This window comes from Choristoneura fumiferana, chromosome 14 (assembly GCF_025370935.1).
Source record: "Choristoneura fumiferana chromosome 14, NRCan_CFum_1, whole genome shotgun sequence".
In the NCBI taxonomy this organism is placed as follows: domain Eukaryota; kingdom Metazoa; phylum Arthropoda; class Insecta; order Lepidoptera; family Tortricidae; genus Choristoneura; species Choristoneura fumiferana.
The window spans coordinates 11,648,300-11,667,963 of NC_133485.1; the positions used below are offsets into that span (position 1 = coordinate 11,648,300).

A 19,664-nucleotide genomic window follows, 5' to 3' on the forward strand; every position below is an offset into this window, starting at 1 on the left:
TAAACGAATTTTGATTTGAATTTTTCGTTGAAAGTACAGTGGGAGTAGGAAAACCTTCGTCAGTTATTAAATTGATTCCTTTAAACAGTCATAATGTTTTGAAACCAAATCGAAACTTGTCTACTAAGCAGACAAGGGCATAACAAATTATACTTACTTGGCATGATAATAAGGGTCAAAATAGTATACACCTCTAACAAATATCTAGTTTCATATCAATACCAAACCTTTTTAATAAACAGCGTCGTAAGAGTTTGAATCAAATAATGTTCTATTTAATTGTCAGTGTTTTTCAGTGCCAAGGTGTAGTGGTAGGGTTGCTATGGTCACCTTTAAACAAGATTAGGTATGTTTAGCAGGTTGACAGTTTGATGTAGTTTGTCATACTCAATTGGTAAAGCAGATTATCGCTCATACTGAGCAAAGGAAAATAGATCTTAAGATGACGAACCTTTTTTTACTCCGACTGTACCTACCTAATTGTACTTTATTTCACCAGCTTTATTTTATTATTTTTGGCACTAATTTTCATGCTTCCTGTGACAATAGCATTTACTCGTAGAGACGTAGGTTTCCTGAAAAGTGAGCAAGTCATAAATTTACGCATCCCTACGTTTTCCCGGTACAACACTTTATTAGGTACAGTCGAGTTCATAAACTTATGAGCAAAACAGTGATCAAAAATATCTGAACACGACCCTTATTGCTAACGACGTAGAAGCGTGTTCTGATATTTTTGATCAAATTTTTGCTCACAAGTTTATGACCTCGACTGTACAAGGTCAATTAAGTATTAAGTAATATAAATATTGAGGTCATTATTAATCATAGAGCCCCAATTACAAGCGTACCTATATGTATGATTTAATAGACAGAAACTGTAAAAGTTATGCCTCTGTTTTGCTCGAAATTAAGGTAATTTGTAGTATAATAGTATTTATTATAAATCTATGTTAATGGCCATTTAATATTTGAGATATTTGATGTCAAATATTAGAAGCAATTTACGTTTTCGCTCACATACTTTTAACTAAATAAGTTCCTATTTAGGTAAATGTTCGTAGTAAAACAATAAAGATAATCATCAATAATATTGCTCGTTTGCCATCCAGATGAATAAAAAAAAAAAAAACGAGCCGAATAGTCTTGATGACAAATCAAAAATACTTTTAAGCCAATACGACCTCAAAAACCACGATTGCATCAGGATTTTTCTAGTAACGCCTGCAGACTCAACCCCTGAGCCTATCGAGTCATTTGCACCATTTTTGGTATGACTCCAACGAGATGTAAGCGCTTACGTGTCTCGAAGGTTAGTGGGCGACGCGACAAGGTGTGGGGGGCGCCGGCGCGATTGCGCGCGCGCAGAATCCGCGGGCCAGTCGCCACGAGCGCGCGCACCGGCGACTTACGAACACGAACGACTCGCGACAACAACACGGCATTTGTTTGACATGTGATTTTACAGAAGACTAATTTAAATAACTATTTAATCGTAATATAAGGATCTCGTTAAGTTTATACTCGTGTATTTATAGTGGGACCAAAATGACGATAAAAAATAAAAAGACTAAATCGAAGACGTCTGAAGTGGCGTCCACTAGTGCTTCGAGTAGTGTGCAGAAGTCCAGCACGTCGACCACTGTGCAGCAGAGTAGCAATACTCTGCAGAAGGTGTCATCTGGCAAGAAAGTACGCTACATCGAGGTGAAGGTGGAAGACGAGGACCCTCTCATGATCACTGATATTTCGGACCATACTTCGCTTAGTGGCTCTACTATATCGGAGGCTTACAACAGTCATCCGCACTACATAATCGCCGAAGCTCCATCTATAAGTGATCTGTCTCAAACTCGATTGAATGAGCATCACGTAAGTGACATGGTCCAGTCTACCACTGGTGAGTTTGTCTCCAGCTCTCAGCTGCAATCATCCTCATCGCACCAGGAGAGCCACAACACCACCAGCGAAACATTCCAGTCATCATCAACATCTGTACAGCGCTCTGCTTCTAGTCACAGCCAATTCGATAAAACGATGGACTCCACCGGTGGAACCGGTGGCCAGAAACTCAACACAGGCTTTATTGACAACTCCTCTCGTGACAATTCGGGCGTCAACACAAAATTCTTGTCCAAATCACAAAGTGCTAATTCGACAAACTCGTTTCTTGATATGGAACGTCAAGAGCTAATTTCGCAGTCATCGAAGGCACAAACTAGTGCTACAACGGAAGCGACCTCGACCAGTTCAACTCATCAATCATCGCAGCAACATCAGCAATCAGCATATCAACAGCATCAGCACCACAAAAACAATCCGACTGGTGGTAAAATAACTGGCCAGAACTATCACTCCAATCCGAGAAAAGTACAAACTGTAACATCGGACTCTTCTAATTTCTATGGAGGCGAAGGTACTCTCGACAGGAATGTAAATTCCAAGCAATACAGCAGCACTTCGCACACAAGCGAGGCAAAGAGCAGCAGTGTCACCAAATCGTCATCTTCATCTTACGTGGTTGAAATTGTTGATGGTAAAGAACGTATAATAGATAACTCGAGCCGAGAGTGGGGTGATGCAAAAGAACAAGCCACCAGCGAAGCCTACGCAAGTATTAGCGGTATTGATATCAAGCCTCAATCTGTTCATAGTGTTCAAAATTATGATATGAAATCAAAATACGACACTGGAAAGCCTGGGCAGAAACCCTCCAGTGAAATGACAATTAAAGAAGGATCAAAGCTTGTCAAGGATGGGAATCAAATTACTACCCATTCAAGCGTTATTTCAGAAAAAGATAACGTTAAACAGCACCAAATAAGCACCACTCAAGAACAGCTGACTTCCTCCGATAAGCAGTATAATAAAACAACTTCTGATACATCTAAACGCGTTCTAGATCAACACCATAATGTATCTACATCCAATACTTCAAAGAATATTCTTGATCAGCAGCATAATACATCAACGTTTGACACTTCAACGCAGAGTATAAATCAACATCATGATGTAACTTCAACACATGTCACAGACCAGCATAAATCTACAATTTACGACACGTCAGAAAACGTTAAAAAAAGTAGCAACATTGTAGAGTCAACTAACAAAACCAGTGACTCCATCAATGAAAGAAGGAAAAACCAAAATCAAACTGACTCATCAAACTTTTATGGATATGACACAACAATTCAAAATGAACTGGAGAAAGTTGGCAATATTTTAAACGTAGGAAATATTGACAATCTTAATTTCTCTACTAAAATCATGAAGAGCAATACAAGCAGCGCGCAAGAAGCGTCCACTTCCTCGTACAGAGTTGAAATCATCGACGGAGTAGAAAGAATTGTGGATAGCTCCCATAGAGAGTGGGGTGATAGCAAGGATCACTCGACTTATGAGAGGAGTCATAATATCAGTGGTACTGGAATTAAACCAGAACATGAGTATCGTCGTCATGTATTGGACAAAGAATCTCATTATGATACAGGGAAGAAAGGAGTGCCTACAAGCTCATCTCAAATTACAGAAGAATCACTCTTGGTAAAAGACGGCAAAGAAATTGCATCGACTAGCAACACTTACATCGGAGACTTTACCAAGAAGAAGGCTATAACGGAGCATACAGACTCAGAAGATATTTTAAATAAACGAATTCAGGATGTAACTGATAAAAGTAACATCACTGATACGACAACACATCGTACAACGACCAGTGATAATCAGTCGTCCAATGTGGATATAAGAGAAACAACAGAATTTGTAAACACAGAAAAGCACAATTTGTCACAAGAAACAAGTTCTACAAGCAAGAAAGATACACTGACCACTTATGAGCAAAGTACTGGAACGTGGAATGGAAAGTTTACCTACGAGACTGATGATGATAGGCCAAAACGACCCAAACAAATGTCACCTTTCGGCAGGCCTGAACAGCCAAGACATCACTTGAAGCGCCAAGACACCGAGGAAAATATTATACTTTCCTCAAGGGACATCAAAGATTTTACATCCATAACTGATTTAAGAAAAATCATTGAATCATCGCAGCATACGAAAGATGTAACAGTGAGCGACAAGAGCATAGTCATCAAACGAAACATTGATGACAGAGTTTTGAAGGACATTCTTGAAACAGTCAAGAAATATCCGTTCAAAAGAATCGAAAAGGTAACGTTTGGAACAAAAATAAATGAAGATGTTAAGGATTTGTATGAAGGAATAGATACAGAGCACACCACTGTAATTAATACCAGCAATGCAGAGGTTATAAATAAGTCATTCAATGTAGAAAAGACAAGAAGTCAAGTAGAGGTAGTCCGTTACGTCAAAGAAAATGGCATAACCACTAGGATTGTCACTTATGAGGATGCGAAGGAAGACGACAAGGTGAAAACGAACGTGTACGTAGACAATACTTCGTCGTTAGACGTCAAAAACTTGGTAAGCATACAAACAAAAAGTATACAAGTAAAGGGTATCTTGCAGGGAAGAATATGATTTTAATGTGATTATTTACTTTTAGAGCGACGTTCGTACGACGAAAGATGTATTGCGCGAATACGACGTGGTAGACCATGCCATCACCGAAGATACCACCACCGTCCGTACCGTTTACGACGAGACCATCGACCGAAAAACAGTGCGAGACGACCAGACCATCATCGACAAAAGAGAAATCATTGAGGAGACCAGACCTCGCGGTCCCAAGAAACCTGAGAAGATCGTCACTAAAGAACAGTGCATTTGTGAAATCTGCACTTGTGGGTAAGTACTTTTAAAATCTATAGACCCGTAGAGTTAAAAATTTTAGCATGGTCCGATGCAGTAATAGAGAGTGCTATTACGTAAAATAGTATCATCAGTAGATATATCTACTTAGTCCATATGTGATTATTGTAGCGTGTATTCAGCGTCCATGAGCTAATTGAGTTCATTGTTGTGCCGTGGTCAACGAGGGTCATCCCAAATGAGACACAAATCATCGACGTATAATGGAAAATACTCTAGTATTTCTAGTCAGCGTCCAAAATCAAAAAGTTAAGAGCGCAATGAATGAGAGAGCATTTCGTATTAAATGTTCGTTTCAATTTTACGTGACTCACGAGATTATATTGTAGCTGTTCAGGTCACAATGATTTCATCTCTATATTCGATCGTTACATCCTTCGCTTTACTTGCGTATTTGTCCATACAAATAAAAGATATGTGCGCCCGCATATATCTTCATGTACAGGCATAAAAATAGTGATTAGGAGTAGGTATTACACGATATAATACAAATTGCATTCTTAAATTACGCTAGATTTTATCTTCTGCATTTCTTGTTTGTTTTTAAGATACGTTATCTTCAAGGCAGTGATATGATGTTGTGATGATAAAAAGAAGATATATTTTTGATGTTTCTTTATATCGCGTAAAATGTTGTGTAGAAGTGGAACATGACCGTGAATTATATTGATTAGTCAAAGAAAATTGTAATGGTAGAGGTACTTATGTGATGTCAGAAAATATTTAATTGTTGACACACCAACGGTAGCGCGTGATGAATAAACTTCACTATAAATTATAATTATTACCTGGTCCGTGGGGCCCTAGCGCTCTGAAACTTTACAAAGAAATATTGAAGAGGTTAGTAGACGCTACAGGGGACCGAAGAGCTGGCAGCTTCCTCCCTCGGGAAAAGAATTAGGGGCTGTTTCACCATCCATTGATTAGCGTTAACCGACGGTTAAATGTGATGCCGTCTCCGTTTATTCGAACAAAACAAATAGAGACGGCATCACACCTAACCGCCAGTTAACACTAATCAATGGACGGTGAAACAGCCCCTTAGCCTAGCAATTCAAAGAGGGAACGCTGCTAGCATCTTCGGAACCTTGCCAAAGGGGTCTCGTTTAAATGACGACAGGATGGCCAAGTGGTTAGAGAACCTGACTACGAAGCTAGAGGTCCCGGGTTCGATTCCCAGCCGGGGCAGATATTTGTATGAATAATACGAATGTTTGTACTCGGGTCTTGGATGTTTAATATGTATTTATTTATTTAAGTATGTATTTATCTATATAAGTATGTTTATCCGTTGCCTAGTATCCAGAGTACAAGGTTTGCTTAGTTTGGGACTATGTCGATTGGTAACAAGTGTCCCATGATATTTATTTATTTATTATGATTATTTATTAAATCATTTGTTATAGTTTTCACTATTGTTAGTCTTTCTTATGTAGGTATTTTATGTTTAGGTTAGTTTTTTTTTAAATTGATATGTATTGTTTTCTTTTCAATATAAGTAAGTACAATTGAATTAAGAGTGTTATTTGGTATTATTACCTTCTAATACTCAACAGACCGAGTGCGATTGGGATTTCCACATGAAGGGTTCCGCCGTAAATTTTCCATCATGACGATCGATCGAATAAAAATTTGCTAAAAAAAAATAGTTTAAGAAAAAAATCATTGCCGTTGTCGGGTAAAAAAGATTGTGTTGTGCTTTGAAAAAAAGTTATTTTATTTATACTCGTATTTGTACGTGGCCGCATTAGGCATTATCTTTCCATTACCTACCTATGACAAACGTACTTTAAATAATTTGAAACGGAAGACTGTCTGTATTGCTAAAAAACGGGAAGTCAATGCACTTTCAGTCACATACTTACACACACTTGACACAAAAAAAACAGTGACGATGTCGATGTTTTTGGCTCCGTTAGCGCAAACAATACTGCTTCGCTATTTTATTTTATACTTATTTTATTTCTTATTAAAACAGAAATGATTATAGCTAGTCTAAAATTAGTCTTTAGTGTTCTGAAATTACAATTCCCAATAGTCATTAATGTAAACGTGGCTGAAAGCAACCATAACAAGCAACATTTTCATAACATTCCTCGTGTATTTACTGTTGTATACAAGTTTAAGCAATATTTACTACTACTAGTGAGCATTTCCTCATCTGTTCAAAAACCTTGAGCGCAACCGTCGCTTCTACTCCTATGGATATAATATATAATATATCGATGGCAAAGAATTCGTTCGCTTTTTCTGAATGTAGTTACGTAACGTTCTAATGACTAAATGTCACGAACGTGTCTTGGTAACACTCGCAATAGTGTAGGCCATAGATAATAATAGCTACACGTTATTGTTTAGTAATTTTCTGGTCAAAGTAGACTGTACTGTAGTTTTATTTTCAAATTCATAGGGCAAAACATTAAGTAGGTACCAAGAAAAAACTCAGTCTCTACCTAGAGTTTCGTAAAAATAGCATTTCTCAAGAAATCAAAAGGTTTCATAAAAAGAACAATTAAACTTCTTGAATTCGTGACAACACGATTTCCTTGGAACTGCCAGTTCATAACACAGATGTACTGACGCTATAAGGTAAATAATAGAATTATTCTGAAATATACATAAAAACAGAATACATAAGTACTCTCTATATTGATGCTAATAAATGAGTCATGAATGTCATCATAATACTTGCCGGTACATTTATTGGTTCTGAAAGACCATTTGAGTAGGATCGTGGGTGGAGTCCCGACTTAAGTGTCATTTATTTCTGCAATTTAAAACTCGTTTGTGAAATGAGAATGTTAAATATAGAACTAAAATACTGCTATATGTAATCTGTATAAAGCGATCTAGATTATCTAAACCTGCAAAGATATAATACATATATCTAAAAAACTAAAGAAAATTTATCCTACCTTACCCAAATGGAGCCTTAATACTTATAAATGCGTAAATAATATAGGTAGGCTTTTAATAAGACTAAAAGCTCGGAGAGTCTAGGCGCTCGAATAGAACTGCTTTTAGGCTTTTAGTCATCTAGGCGTTAAGAATCGAGGTGAGCCCAAAAAAGAGCTAAAAGACTCGAGTCTTTTGGAACACCATTATGCGCCAGACGAGGCGATCAGCCAATAGTTTGAGTTAGCGCTCACTCAACACTAGTGTGAGAGGAGTTGACACTAAAATTAGCTACACTCACTTGATAGACTCGATACCGGTCTTAAAGGTCAAACGTTGATAGCAGTGAGAATAAACTACAGATGTAAGTAATAATATGCCTCGTTTGTGTGCATATATATGTAATCTCAACTTCGAACATCAATGCCGACATTGAGCAATCGATTCACTACCAATTTTTCATTGATAAAAGAGCTGCGAGGTAATTCAGTAACACAATTCGTAAAGGTTCAATGATCATTTTGTTGCATTTCGGAAGGAAAGTCATTTCGTGACACACAGTTAAAACCATTCATCATCCATACCATCCCAGCCTATTTCGACCCACAGCTGGGCACAGGCCTCCTCTCAGAATGAGAGGGCTTGGACCGTAGTTCCCACGCGGGCCCAGTGCGGATTGGAAACTTCACACATACCATTGAATTACTCACAGGTATGTGCAGGTTTCCCCACCGATGTTTTCCTTCACTGTAAAGCTCGTGGTAAATTTCAAATGTAATTTCGCACATGAATTTAGAAAAACAGAGGTGCGGACCGGGGTTTGAACCCACGAACCTCTGCTTGAGAGGCGATAGGTCAAACCACTATCACGGCTTTTTTAACACAGTTACAATATTATTGCAAATATTTGGAAGGGTCACATCGGAATGAATTTGAGTGTGTATGATTTAAAACGCGAATATGACTGTTTATTTACTTAAGACCGGAAGTTTCTAAGCTCTTTGTAGCTCATGGTCACGGCGCGGATGCCAAGATAATAAGTAGTCTTTTATATTTAAGTCAAGTGCAAGCTGTCCTTAAAATAAATACAAAGCGTGTTGATTACCTAAAACTATAATATTTTTCCCTAAGATGAGTTCTGTGACGTTTCGAGTTTGAAAGTTTTAGAGATGTACCATTTATCGAGTGAACTATCGATTTTTCTACGAGTTATTAGTGCCTATTTTTGGAGAAGTTGCATTACATTTAAAAAAATATATATTTTCCAGTTTTCCGCCCACCGGGACACCGTTTTCTCGTTCTCGCTCAAAATAATCCCTCAAACGAATTACAAACTCCCGACTCTAGGAGTTCAAAACAGTCTTTTTAGACCGTTTCGGCATTTTGCCAAAAAATAACAAGTGTCACAGAACTTATCATAGGTGAAAAATACAACAATTAATATCTAGACGTAGTTAATAATTATTACCAAGGCAAAAGTACTACAAAGACCGTATGTCAAAAAACATTTATTTATAACAGCAACTAGCCCTTACCCGCGACTCTGTCCGCGCAGAATTTGTTTATCGCTAATCCGCGGGAACTATGCAATTGAATATAAACTATGCTATATCTTTCTTCGGAATTCTAGCTCTCTGTATACCGAATTTCATCTAAATCGGTTAAGTGGTTTAGACGTGATGAAGTAACAAACAAACAAACAGACTAACGAACTTTCGCATTTATATTATTGGGATAACACACGCTAAAAATACAAACATAAACATACATAGACAGACTTTAAAGTGTCCCCTTTCGGTGGTTGAAATAGAGTGGTTATAAAGTTCTTGTAAAATCTTACAGTTCTTCGAACATAGACATAAGTGGTAAATGAGGCCATTCAATTTGTCACCCGTAACTAAATGTAAACAAGACAATGACGGGGATATATCGCAGGTTGCGAGTAGGAGTTCGTCTAGGTCACGCCTACTCGACCATAACACTTCCTCAGCCTATCTCAGTACTATCCGCTATTACCTTAGTAGGCCATAATGCTTTGATTGATGCTTGACAACAGTTGGCTGACTGACAATGCACTCTCTAACAATCAGCATAAGCATTTTTATAGCTTCATCATCATCATCATCATCGGCCTATCTTTAGTCCACTGCTGGACATAGGCCTCTCCAGTTGCACGCCACTGAGCACGATCCTCGGCCAGTCTCATCCAGTTCTTGCCAGATGATTTTTAGCTTACCACACGGAAAAATAACAGTAAGGAATTTGACATCTGTCTAGATAAACAACCGCTGTTTATCTATAACCGCTAGGAATTCAATTGATCGTTGTATATTTCGATGACAAAGTAAATAAAATTGGATTTGCAAAGAAAATAAATAAAAAGTTCGAGCACTCTGATTTTGAATTGTTTCAGGTTCGATACTAACTTCCATAATAACAATTGGATTTCCTATTGTTTTAAGTTTCTTCACGCAATTAATATTATTTTACCAACGTAAAATTAAAGGGAGCCCAAGGCCCCCGATTAACGATTTTCATATTTGTATGACAATGACAAGTGGGCCAATCAACTTTTTTACCGACACTAATCTGTCCGCGACATTTTTCAAACAGTTGCAGATTTTTGTAAGTTAACATGTTTTTTCTGTAATTTAATAGATGGTGTACATGAATACATGCCATCTTACGTAAGTTGAACCTATTAAACCGTGAAATATCTTGTTGGAAGTTCGATTTTTTGGTAACGCCAGAGACAATTTTGGTAACGCAGGAGACGCTCAAAGTGTCGGTAAAATAGTTGATTGGCCAAGTACGATATTTTTCACATCTCTCATTCAGAAAAGTAACTTTTCCTCCCTGCCTGACGAGACGGATCATAAAGTGCAACTTTTCTGTTCAAGTCTTTTCTAAGTGTTTTTAGCAAATGCATTTTTTTCAAGTTGATAATTGTAAAACTACGCCATGTTCTATGCTCGTTGCTTTTTAATAATATATTTAGAATTGTTGTATTTCAATTTTCATCATACTTGGTGTGAAAAGTTGTGTCACTCGGGACCAAAATTATTTTAATCTCGGGCATTAACACTTGAATCCCTCATTACGCATTCTACTTTAGAATCCTTCACTACATTCTGGATTCAATGTACAGCCCCCTCCGTAAATACACAGGTGCTCCCTTGTGACACAAATTTAACTAGGTATTCCTTTTTGACCCACAACGTAAGAGGAGTGTTATAAGTTTGACCTATGAGTGTGTCTGTCTGCGACATCATATTTTCTAAACGAATGGACTAATTTTGGTACGGTTTTATCGATTGAAAGATAGTTTAATCAAGATGGTCTTAGCAAAGTTTCATTAAAATCAATTCAGCCGTTTTTGAGATAATGAACTTTGAAATGATAATGTCGGGGATCCTCGACGACAGGTTGACTGGTAGAAATCCCTTAAAGGGATAAGTCCGCCTTTGTACAAGTATCTTAAAGTTTGTCAGTTGTATTTTGTTAATTTTCTTTTGTACAATAAAGAGTTTATATACATACATACATACTTTTCTAAGTTGGTTATTTAAATACTTACTGTTTTACTATTTTTCTTGAACTTGGTTTGAGTGAAGGAGATGCTGATAGATTCATAGATTCATATTGCATCTCGAATTGCTCTCATCTCTTTCAAGCTGATAATCTTACGTATCAATCTCTTACTACGATAAGGTACTCGAAGTTAGTCGTCAAAATTCGTGGACCCGTGAGTTGAAGTAGACAAGTAGTGTTCATGTGAATAAAAAGATCCAGAATCAGATATTACGTAACAAAACGAACAAAAACCTCATAAAGCACTGTTAAAATGTTTTTGTTACTCTATAGTTGCTCGTTTCGCTTCGTAACCGGCAGCTCCCATCTGATCAAACACTCATGCAATCCAAGCCTTACATACATTTAAATATTTATTCTTCACTAGCCGTTGCCCGCGACTTCGTCTACAAAAATCCCGTTGCCAAAAATGACATCGTCCTCATTGAAGTTGCACTAAAACAACTGTGCCACATGATAAATCCTTCGGTTGAGTTTTCGGGATTTTATTGTTTATTTTAAATATAAAATAAAAAGTAGTCAATGCGTTATTCCAGACGTCCAGCTACCTACATACCAAATTACATCCAAATCCATGTGGTAAGTGAGAGAGTGACAAACATCCATACATACACACATCGATACAAACTTGCGCATTTTAATTACTTAGGATTATGGCGACACGAGTTCGTTGACCTGCATTAATTGAGCAGAACTGTTAGATTACATTAGACCTCCAATTAGAACTTTTCAGTTGCCAGTTGCTTCTGCTGACAGACAGATATTGACAAACTGAATATAACAAGATTAACAAAGTTTCAAGCATTTCCAAATCTACTCGTATTGGCAGCCCAGTCAGCAAACGTTCTGGGGCCCAATTTTTAAAATTATCTTTAAATTGTTCCTATATCTTTAGTGATTCAGCGGGGCAATGCGGCAAGAATTTATGGTACGTTTGGGTCTGGATTGCATCCATCCGGAGATAGCTTTGGGGTTTAGGTTAGGTTAGGTTAGACTAATGATGAAGCCTGTTGCGGATATTACGTTGTTAAGTAATTAATTAAGTTTATGGTGGAATTTCAAATATCTAAATACATGCGTTATAATTGAAAGATTGTTCCGTAACAACATCAAAAACTAAGAAATTTGACTCCAAAATGCAATAATAATCAAATAAATAATCTAGTTTTTTTATTGCCCCACTCATTAGTGAAAGTGGGTCGATTTGCAACATTTAAATTTTATTGTTATTACTAAAGTTTTTCGCGTTCTGTTACAGTAGCATATATCTGTTGCTAGTGGTTAATAGTTATTTATCACGCGACAGCGTCTGGCATGTTGATTGTGGATTTGTGATACATGTTAGTTGCGGATTCCATGGGTTCAATCGAAGTAAATATTAGTGGGCCAGTAAAAATAGTTTTTGTTTGTCTTGTTTGCGTAAGGGCTTTTACACATAAATACGATATCGAGTCTTATTTCTCGACGCAACGTCGTTTAATGGAAAATCACGGTACAATTCGTCGTAGATTTCCAAGATACGACGTCGCATCGTAGTACGACACGATATCGTTAGGCCGCGGCCACATGAAATCGCTCGACGCTCGTTTCCAGTGGCAAATCTGGTCACGTGATATATAGCGATAAAGCTGAAAATGTTGAGCTTTATCGCTGGAAAAAAAACCTCTTCAATTTCGGTAAAAAAAACACTGTTATTTTTTTTCATTCACTCCAATTTCTTTTATTTATACCACTGCCATGACTGCTACTAAATGAGATTAAGAAATCTGCTTCCAAGGTCAAGATCAATCCTGCAAGAAGCCATGTTGTCGCTGCTGCTCGATGCGGCGACTTGACGCTACTTTTTTGAGTCGCGGGAAATGTCAAAATTGTTGGGGAGCAGCTTTCCACAACGTGGGAAGAAGAACAGTGAAATAACAACTTGTCTTATGAGAGCCTTTTAATGGAGATCCATACAAGAAGAAAAGCACGTATCACGTATGTCAACAAATCGAATATAAACCAAATATGACATACGTTAATATTATTTTTATATATCAAAATAGGCATAATACAACCTATTCCAATACGCCCCTTTAATATGCATATTCATATAAAATAAATAACCATGTATTAAACAAAAGGGCTTTCAAAGAAAGTATAACAAAGGAACAACAACTTTAGCAAAATAAACTATTAACAAGTAATGCCTAAACCAGACATGCACTTATAGTGCTTAACTCTAGGCAAAGCTTTCGTTAATATATCAGCGAGCATAGAATCTGTAGGTAAGTACGACAATCCTATACTCTTGTTGTCCTTTAAAATACCTCTTATAAAATGGTGCCTTATATCTATGTGCTTGCTACGAGAATGGAACATTGGATCATTGGCAAGACACATCGCCCCCTGATTGTCTACATGTAAGGTTAACTGTGCAAACTTACTTAACCCAATTTCAGTTAGTAAACTGTTGAGATAAACGGCTTCCTTCATCGCTGATGACAAGCTCACATATTCAGCTTCACACGTGGATGTCGCAACACACTTCTGTTTCTGTGATTTCCACGATATACATCCACCACCTAACATGAAAACATAACCAGAATAAGAACGTCTATCCAATAAACATCCTCCCCAATCTGAATCAGAATACCCTTGTAAAGACTTGCCTGTTTTCTTGAAAACAAGTCCGTATTCTATCGTTCGTTTCAGATAACGCAGCACACGCTTTGCGGCCTTCCAACATTCCTCGTTTGAAGAATTAAGAAACTGCGACAATTTTGCGATACTATTAGTAATATCGGGTCTTGTCCCTGTTGATAAATAATTAAGAGCTCCTATCAGTTCTCTAAACGGATATTGCTCACTCTTCTCACATTTGTCATCGCTTTGAGAAAACTTACAATTCACTTCCATTGGCGTAGAAACGGAGTATTTACAATTATTCATACCATATTTCGTCAATAAATCCGAAATATATTTTCGTTGTGACAATCTAATGCCATCTTTACATTTGTCAAACTCTATACCCAGCATGTATTTGACAACTCCATAGTCTTTCAATTCAAACTCGGTGGCCAGTGACTTTTTAAATTCTTCAATAAATTCTCTTTTCTGGCATGCGATTTGGATATCATCAACATAGATCAAAACAAAGAGTTTTATATCAAAACTAATATCCTTAAAATAAAGACACGGTTCATTCAACGATTGTTGCAGTCCCATACGTTTTAGTTGTTCATCGAGTCGTATGTTCCACTGACGACCAGCTTGTTTGAGCCCATATAACGACCTCTTCAGTCTGCATACATCACCTCCAGCCTTTAAATCGTCCAACATTTTCACAGCTCGTTGATAAACATCAGAACCTTCTGCTTCTGTCTCTATTAATTTAAGTAAACATTCTTCTAAAAGTTCTGGCACCTTCATGTAGATATTTTCTTCTAACAAACCATTTAAGTACGCCGTATTAATGTCCAACTGATGAATTTCTAGGTCTAGCTCAACTGCAAGTGCAGCTAACAGTCTTACTGTGTCAAGCCTGACAACTGGAGCAAACGTATTGTGGTAATCAATACCATACCGCTGGCTAAAGCCTTTTGCTACAAGTCTCGCCTTTTTCTTCTCAGTCTTGTCGACATTCAGCTTGGTTGTCAAAACATAACGACAGCCTACAATATCACGGTTCATGGGTTTGTTTACTATCTCCCATGTGTATTTTTGACTAAGCTCCTTACTTCCGATAAGATAGCATCTTTCCATCCTTTACTTTCATTACTTGACAAAGCTTGTTTTAATGTCACTTCTGCGACTCCAACAAAATCTTGACAGTCCGTAAATTCTTCGATAGAATCACTATTATCTTCTACAGTCGCAATTGGCTCCGGTTGCGTGTTGGGTATCATTTGGTAAATTTTTCTTGGGCGTCCGACATGACCTCGCTCTGTTCGCGGTCGACCTGGACCTCTCTTCATTCCCCCCGATTCATCATCGTGAACGTCATTTGCCTGATGATCATGATACGATGGTCCTGGAATGACTTCGGGTTCTACGACTGGCTGACAGTCAGGTTCAGCTGTCTTCTTCGAATGAAATTCAATTTCAACTGGCTTTGGTTGTACATTGGATTCCATTTGTTCAATTTTACTAGAACATCCAACACAATCTCGGTCAATTTTATGAAATTTTACATCTCGGTCAATTTTATGAAATTTCACATCTCGTGAGATTACTATTCTTCGTTGCTGTGGCAACCATATTCTGTAACCTTTTCGATCTCTTGGGTATCCGACGAAAATTCCTTCTGTACTGCGTGGAGCAAATTTATCTTTTCCCAGTTCTTTGTCCAATACGTGCACCTTCGATCCAAACCTTTCTAGATAATTTATCTTCGCAGGTCGTCCGTACCATCTCTCAAAAGGTGTGTCTCCTCCAAGACTGCGCGTAGGACATCGATTTCTGACATGACATGCTGTTACGACAGCATCTGCCCAAAATCCTGGTGAAAGAGCTGATGAAATCAGCATACATCTCGCCATTTCTACCAACGTACGGTTTTTTCTCTCAGCTATGCCGTTCTGTTCTGGGGTTCGAGGACAGGTCAGCCTTCGAGATATACCTTCCTTCTTCAAGAATTCATCGAAATCATGGTTACAATATTCGCCACCGCCATCTGTCTGGAGATATTTTATTTATTACCTGTCAAATTCTCGACATAATTCTTGTATATTTTGAATACAGTAAGAACTTCACTTTTCTTACTCAACAAATATACTTCACACCATCTTGAATGGTCGTCGATGAATGTGACAAAGTACTTCGCTCCGCCTATGGCTTCATGTCGCATCGGTCCAACAACATCAGAATAAACAATCTTCAGTTTCTCATCACAAGGGCCTTCTGATTTCGAAAATGGTAATGCACTCATTTTCCCACTCATACAAACATTGCAATCGTACAACTTTACAGCATCTGACATCTTTACACTTACACCAGATTTATTTAAAAGTTTTATAAGATTTTTGCATTCAAATGTCCTAACCGTTCATGCCACAACCACACATCGACCTTTTTCTCGGAAATCGCCGATACTGTTTCACGATGTTGTTCCTCAACGTAATATAAATTACTCTTACGATTTGCGATCAGCTTCGTGTTACCATGACTATCTTTTACACTAGCCGCATTACCTCTAAACGTAACACTATAGCCTTGATCCGTAATTTTTGCAACTGAAATCAGGTTACATCGCAAATCCGGAACGTAAAGCGTATTGGGCAATTGAACAACAGTTTTAGAACCATTATTACATGTAAACAATCTTACCGTACCTTTGCCTCGTACGTTTGTACTATTATTTGTTGCCAAATTTAGCTTCAACGACATGGGTAACATCGTATCACCAAATTTACTTGCGTCGTTACACAGATGAGACGTACACCCACTATCAATGATCCAATTCCCACTCTCGTTGCTTGCAGCCTTATCATCTGAAAAACAATTGAAAGTTATAAAATCGGAATCAAAAATATCAGAAGTAGTACTGTCTGTTGACACAAACTTAGAAGTTTCTTGGCATTTATTCTTTTTCTTCATATTACATTCAGAAGCCCTATGACCGTGCTGATGACATTTAAAACATTTGTACTTGAATTTCGAATCCGCGTCGACTGTACCGCTCTTTGGTTTAAAAGACTTCTTCTCTTTTACATGAAATGCTTTATCCACATTTTCATTCTGACGACGAGAATTTCCTTCCTCCAAAATCTTTATTTTAAGCGTTTCCGGATCTGGCAACGTATCTCTAGACTCTATAGCACATCTAAAGTTCTCGAAACTAGATGGTAAACTGTACAGCAGCATAATCGAAATCAAATCGTCATTCATTTCTATTCCCATGTCAGCCAATTTACATCTGACATCAAAAAATTTCATGACATGTTCTCGAATGTCACCACTTTCCTCCATTTTGTGTAGCAATAACTCTTTCAACAATGTCGCCTTTTTCGCAGGTCCTTTTGATGCATGTATGCCTTCAAGTTTTAACCAAACGTCTCGCGATGTTTTGCATCCTCGCAGGTGCCTCAGTTCACTCGAGCTGATTGATAGGATTAGGTCTGCCTTTGCCTTCGCGTCACCTGTATCCCATTCAACGGCTCTTGGTGGTTCTGCCGGTCTTACGAGATTGCCGTTCACATAGCCCCAGGCATCGTTTTTTACAAGAATCGCTTCCACTTGGATTTTCCACGTCTCATAATTATTTTGAGCAAGTTGCTCGATTTTGACGGTTGACATTTCAATATTCTATTTTCACAATAATCACAATATCCAGATTTTTTTACTTCTTCACTCTGGGCCCATAACCATTGTTGGGGAGCAGCTTTCCACAACGTGGGAAGAAGAACAGTGAAATAACAACTTGTCTTATGAGAGCCTTTTAATGGAGATCCATACAAGAAGAAAAGCACGTATCACGTATGTCAACAAATCGAATATAAACCAAATATGACATACGTTAATATATTTTTTTTATATATCAAAATAGGCATAATACAACCTATTCCAATAAAAATCACCTTCAAAATGAGGTCAATTGACCAGATTTATCGCTGCAATCGAGCGACGAGCGACTGCATGTGAGGTCACCTTTATGGTTTTTACGTGTAGGAGCCCTTACAGATAGGCATTGTTTGCTCAATGGTATGACTTAGGCATTGCATCTATTTAAAAATGCACAGCAATACACTCAAATTTGGGCCAAAAAATGCACGAGTAGCGTAGAGCGATTTTTGTAAGGCAACACGTAAAGAGAGAGATGCGTGAATGCTCCATCCGAAGGCATATATATGTACCTACCTAGCCTTTGGCTGCAGTTATGTCTCGTAGCGGACACAAGCTTTGTTATAAGAAGTGGATGAGCGGTTATGTGTTCAAAATCATCTACACACTAAGGTAACAACAGTGTTTAGATCATTTTGTCCAAACGTTTTTGAGCACCAGAACAGCTCATCTAACTTCTGCTGCTGACTGTACCTAATTGTCATCCATCGCTGACGTCAGGTGCAATAGGCAACCCGTTGGAAATCGAGTTGTTAAGGGTATTAAGTTGCTAAGTAGCTATGCCTTCGACACTTAAATAAATAAATAGGTAATCTTTCTTTAGTAGACTATATCTGTATCGCATAGATAGGCTTGTGCCTGTAGGGAAATCGTGCCTACAGGTGCCTGGCACACAACGACTTGTACGTCCAATTAAAAGTAATTACCTGCCACCTAGAGTAGAGACATTTAAGGGATAATAAGAGCTAATAATATTCCTTACTTTTTGATGTGTGGTATATTTAAATGAAGTTACTGTGACAGACCAAGTAAAGTACGAGTATATGACGCTTCTTCCAAAAATTATTTTTCATTGTGGCAAATTTTGCAACTAAACCCAAAAAAACTCTATAGGTGGGGTAGTCAGATTCGGAAGTATTTTCATAATTTCTTCACTAAACATATTATTTTAATACTATAACTTTTTATGTATGACTGCAAATTTTAATGTCAACTGGCCAAAAACGGGCTTAAGGTGGCCAAAACCGGTACTTCTGCCCTATTCAAAAATCCAACTCATCTATTAATTTTAAACGTACTTAAAACGCATTTATAACAGCCTTCCTTTAAATTTTGTATCAGGAACATAATTCTACTTTAGAAATCCAATAACTTTTTATCGCTGTATCCACAAGTTCAAGAAATCGGTTACTCGGAAAGCTAGTACCAATAAGGACTGGAAAAGCTGACCACATTTCTAATGGATACAGACTTTCCTAGATAAGAGCTGTAAAGACAATTCTTTATCTCTGACCGGCCTAACAAGTTTTATATCTTTTAGCAAACCAAAGTTCTTTGACAGATAAAACTAAGGCCAAGCAGGATGTCTATATCCCGTACTTATATTTTTAATTCATCGGAGTACTTACATGGAATTTTTAAAAAACATTTTTTTTTAAATGAAGCCGTCCTAAAAAGACTTATTTTTATGCAATTTCTCATATAACTCAGTGAAATTATAGCAGGGTTCTTGTTACATAATGTAAGGCATATAAAATGTTGGTTTTGCTTTTTGCCTCTTAAGGTCTAAATATAACCGGAATTGGATGAGCAATTGTTTTGTTTAAATTCACTTCAAACAGGATAAATTAAATGCAAATTTACTGGAATGCATGACTACTCGAGTTTCCTCGTAAATGACGTAGGCCCTATTAGATGCGCTAGTCCTGACCTCACTCAGACCTTCAGATTTATCTCTTCGCATTGTAACACGGGTTAATTTATCATGGGTCATTCGTATACAAAATATTTATTATTGCCGGCAAAAAAAATGGCCGATTAAGGTAAATGAAATATTTTCAAAGTTT

At 37.5% G+C, this 19,664-nt stretch overlaps 1 protein-coding gene across 1 annotated transcript in view; it reads left to right on the forward strand.

Moving 5' to 3' along the window:
• The first annotated feature begins 1,356 nt into the window (after positions 1–1,356).
• Positions 1,357–19,664, forward strand: part of LOC141435140 (uncharacterized) — a 65,561-nt gene continuing 47,253 nt past the window's right edge. The window contains exons 1-2 of the mRNA XM_074097722.1: positions 1,357–4,443; positions 4,526–4,767. Of these exons, the coding sequence (XP_073953823.1) occupies positions 1,549–4,443; positions 4,526–4,767 (3,137 nt within the window). The 5' untranslated portion in view covers positions 1,357–1,548. The remainder of the gene's footprint in view (positions 4,444–4,525; positions 4,768–19,664) is intronic.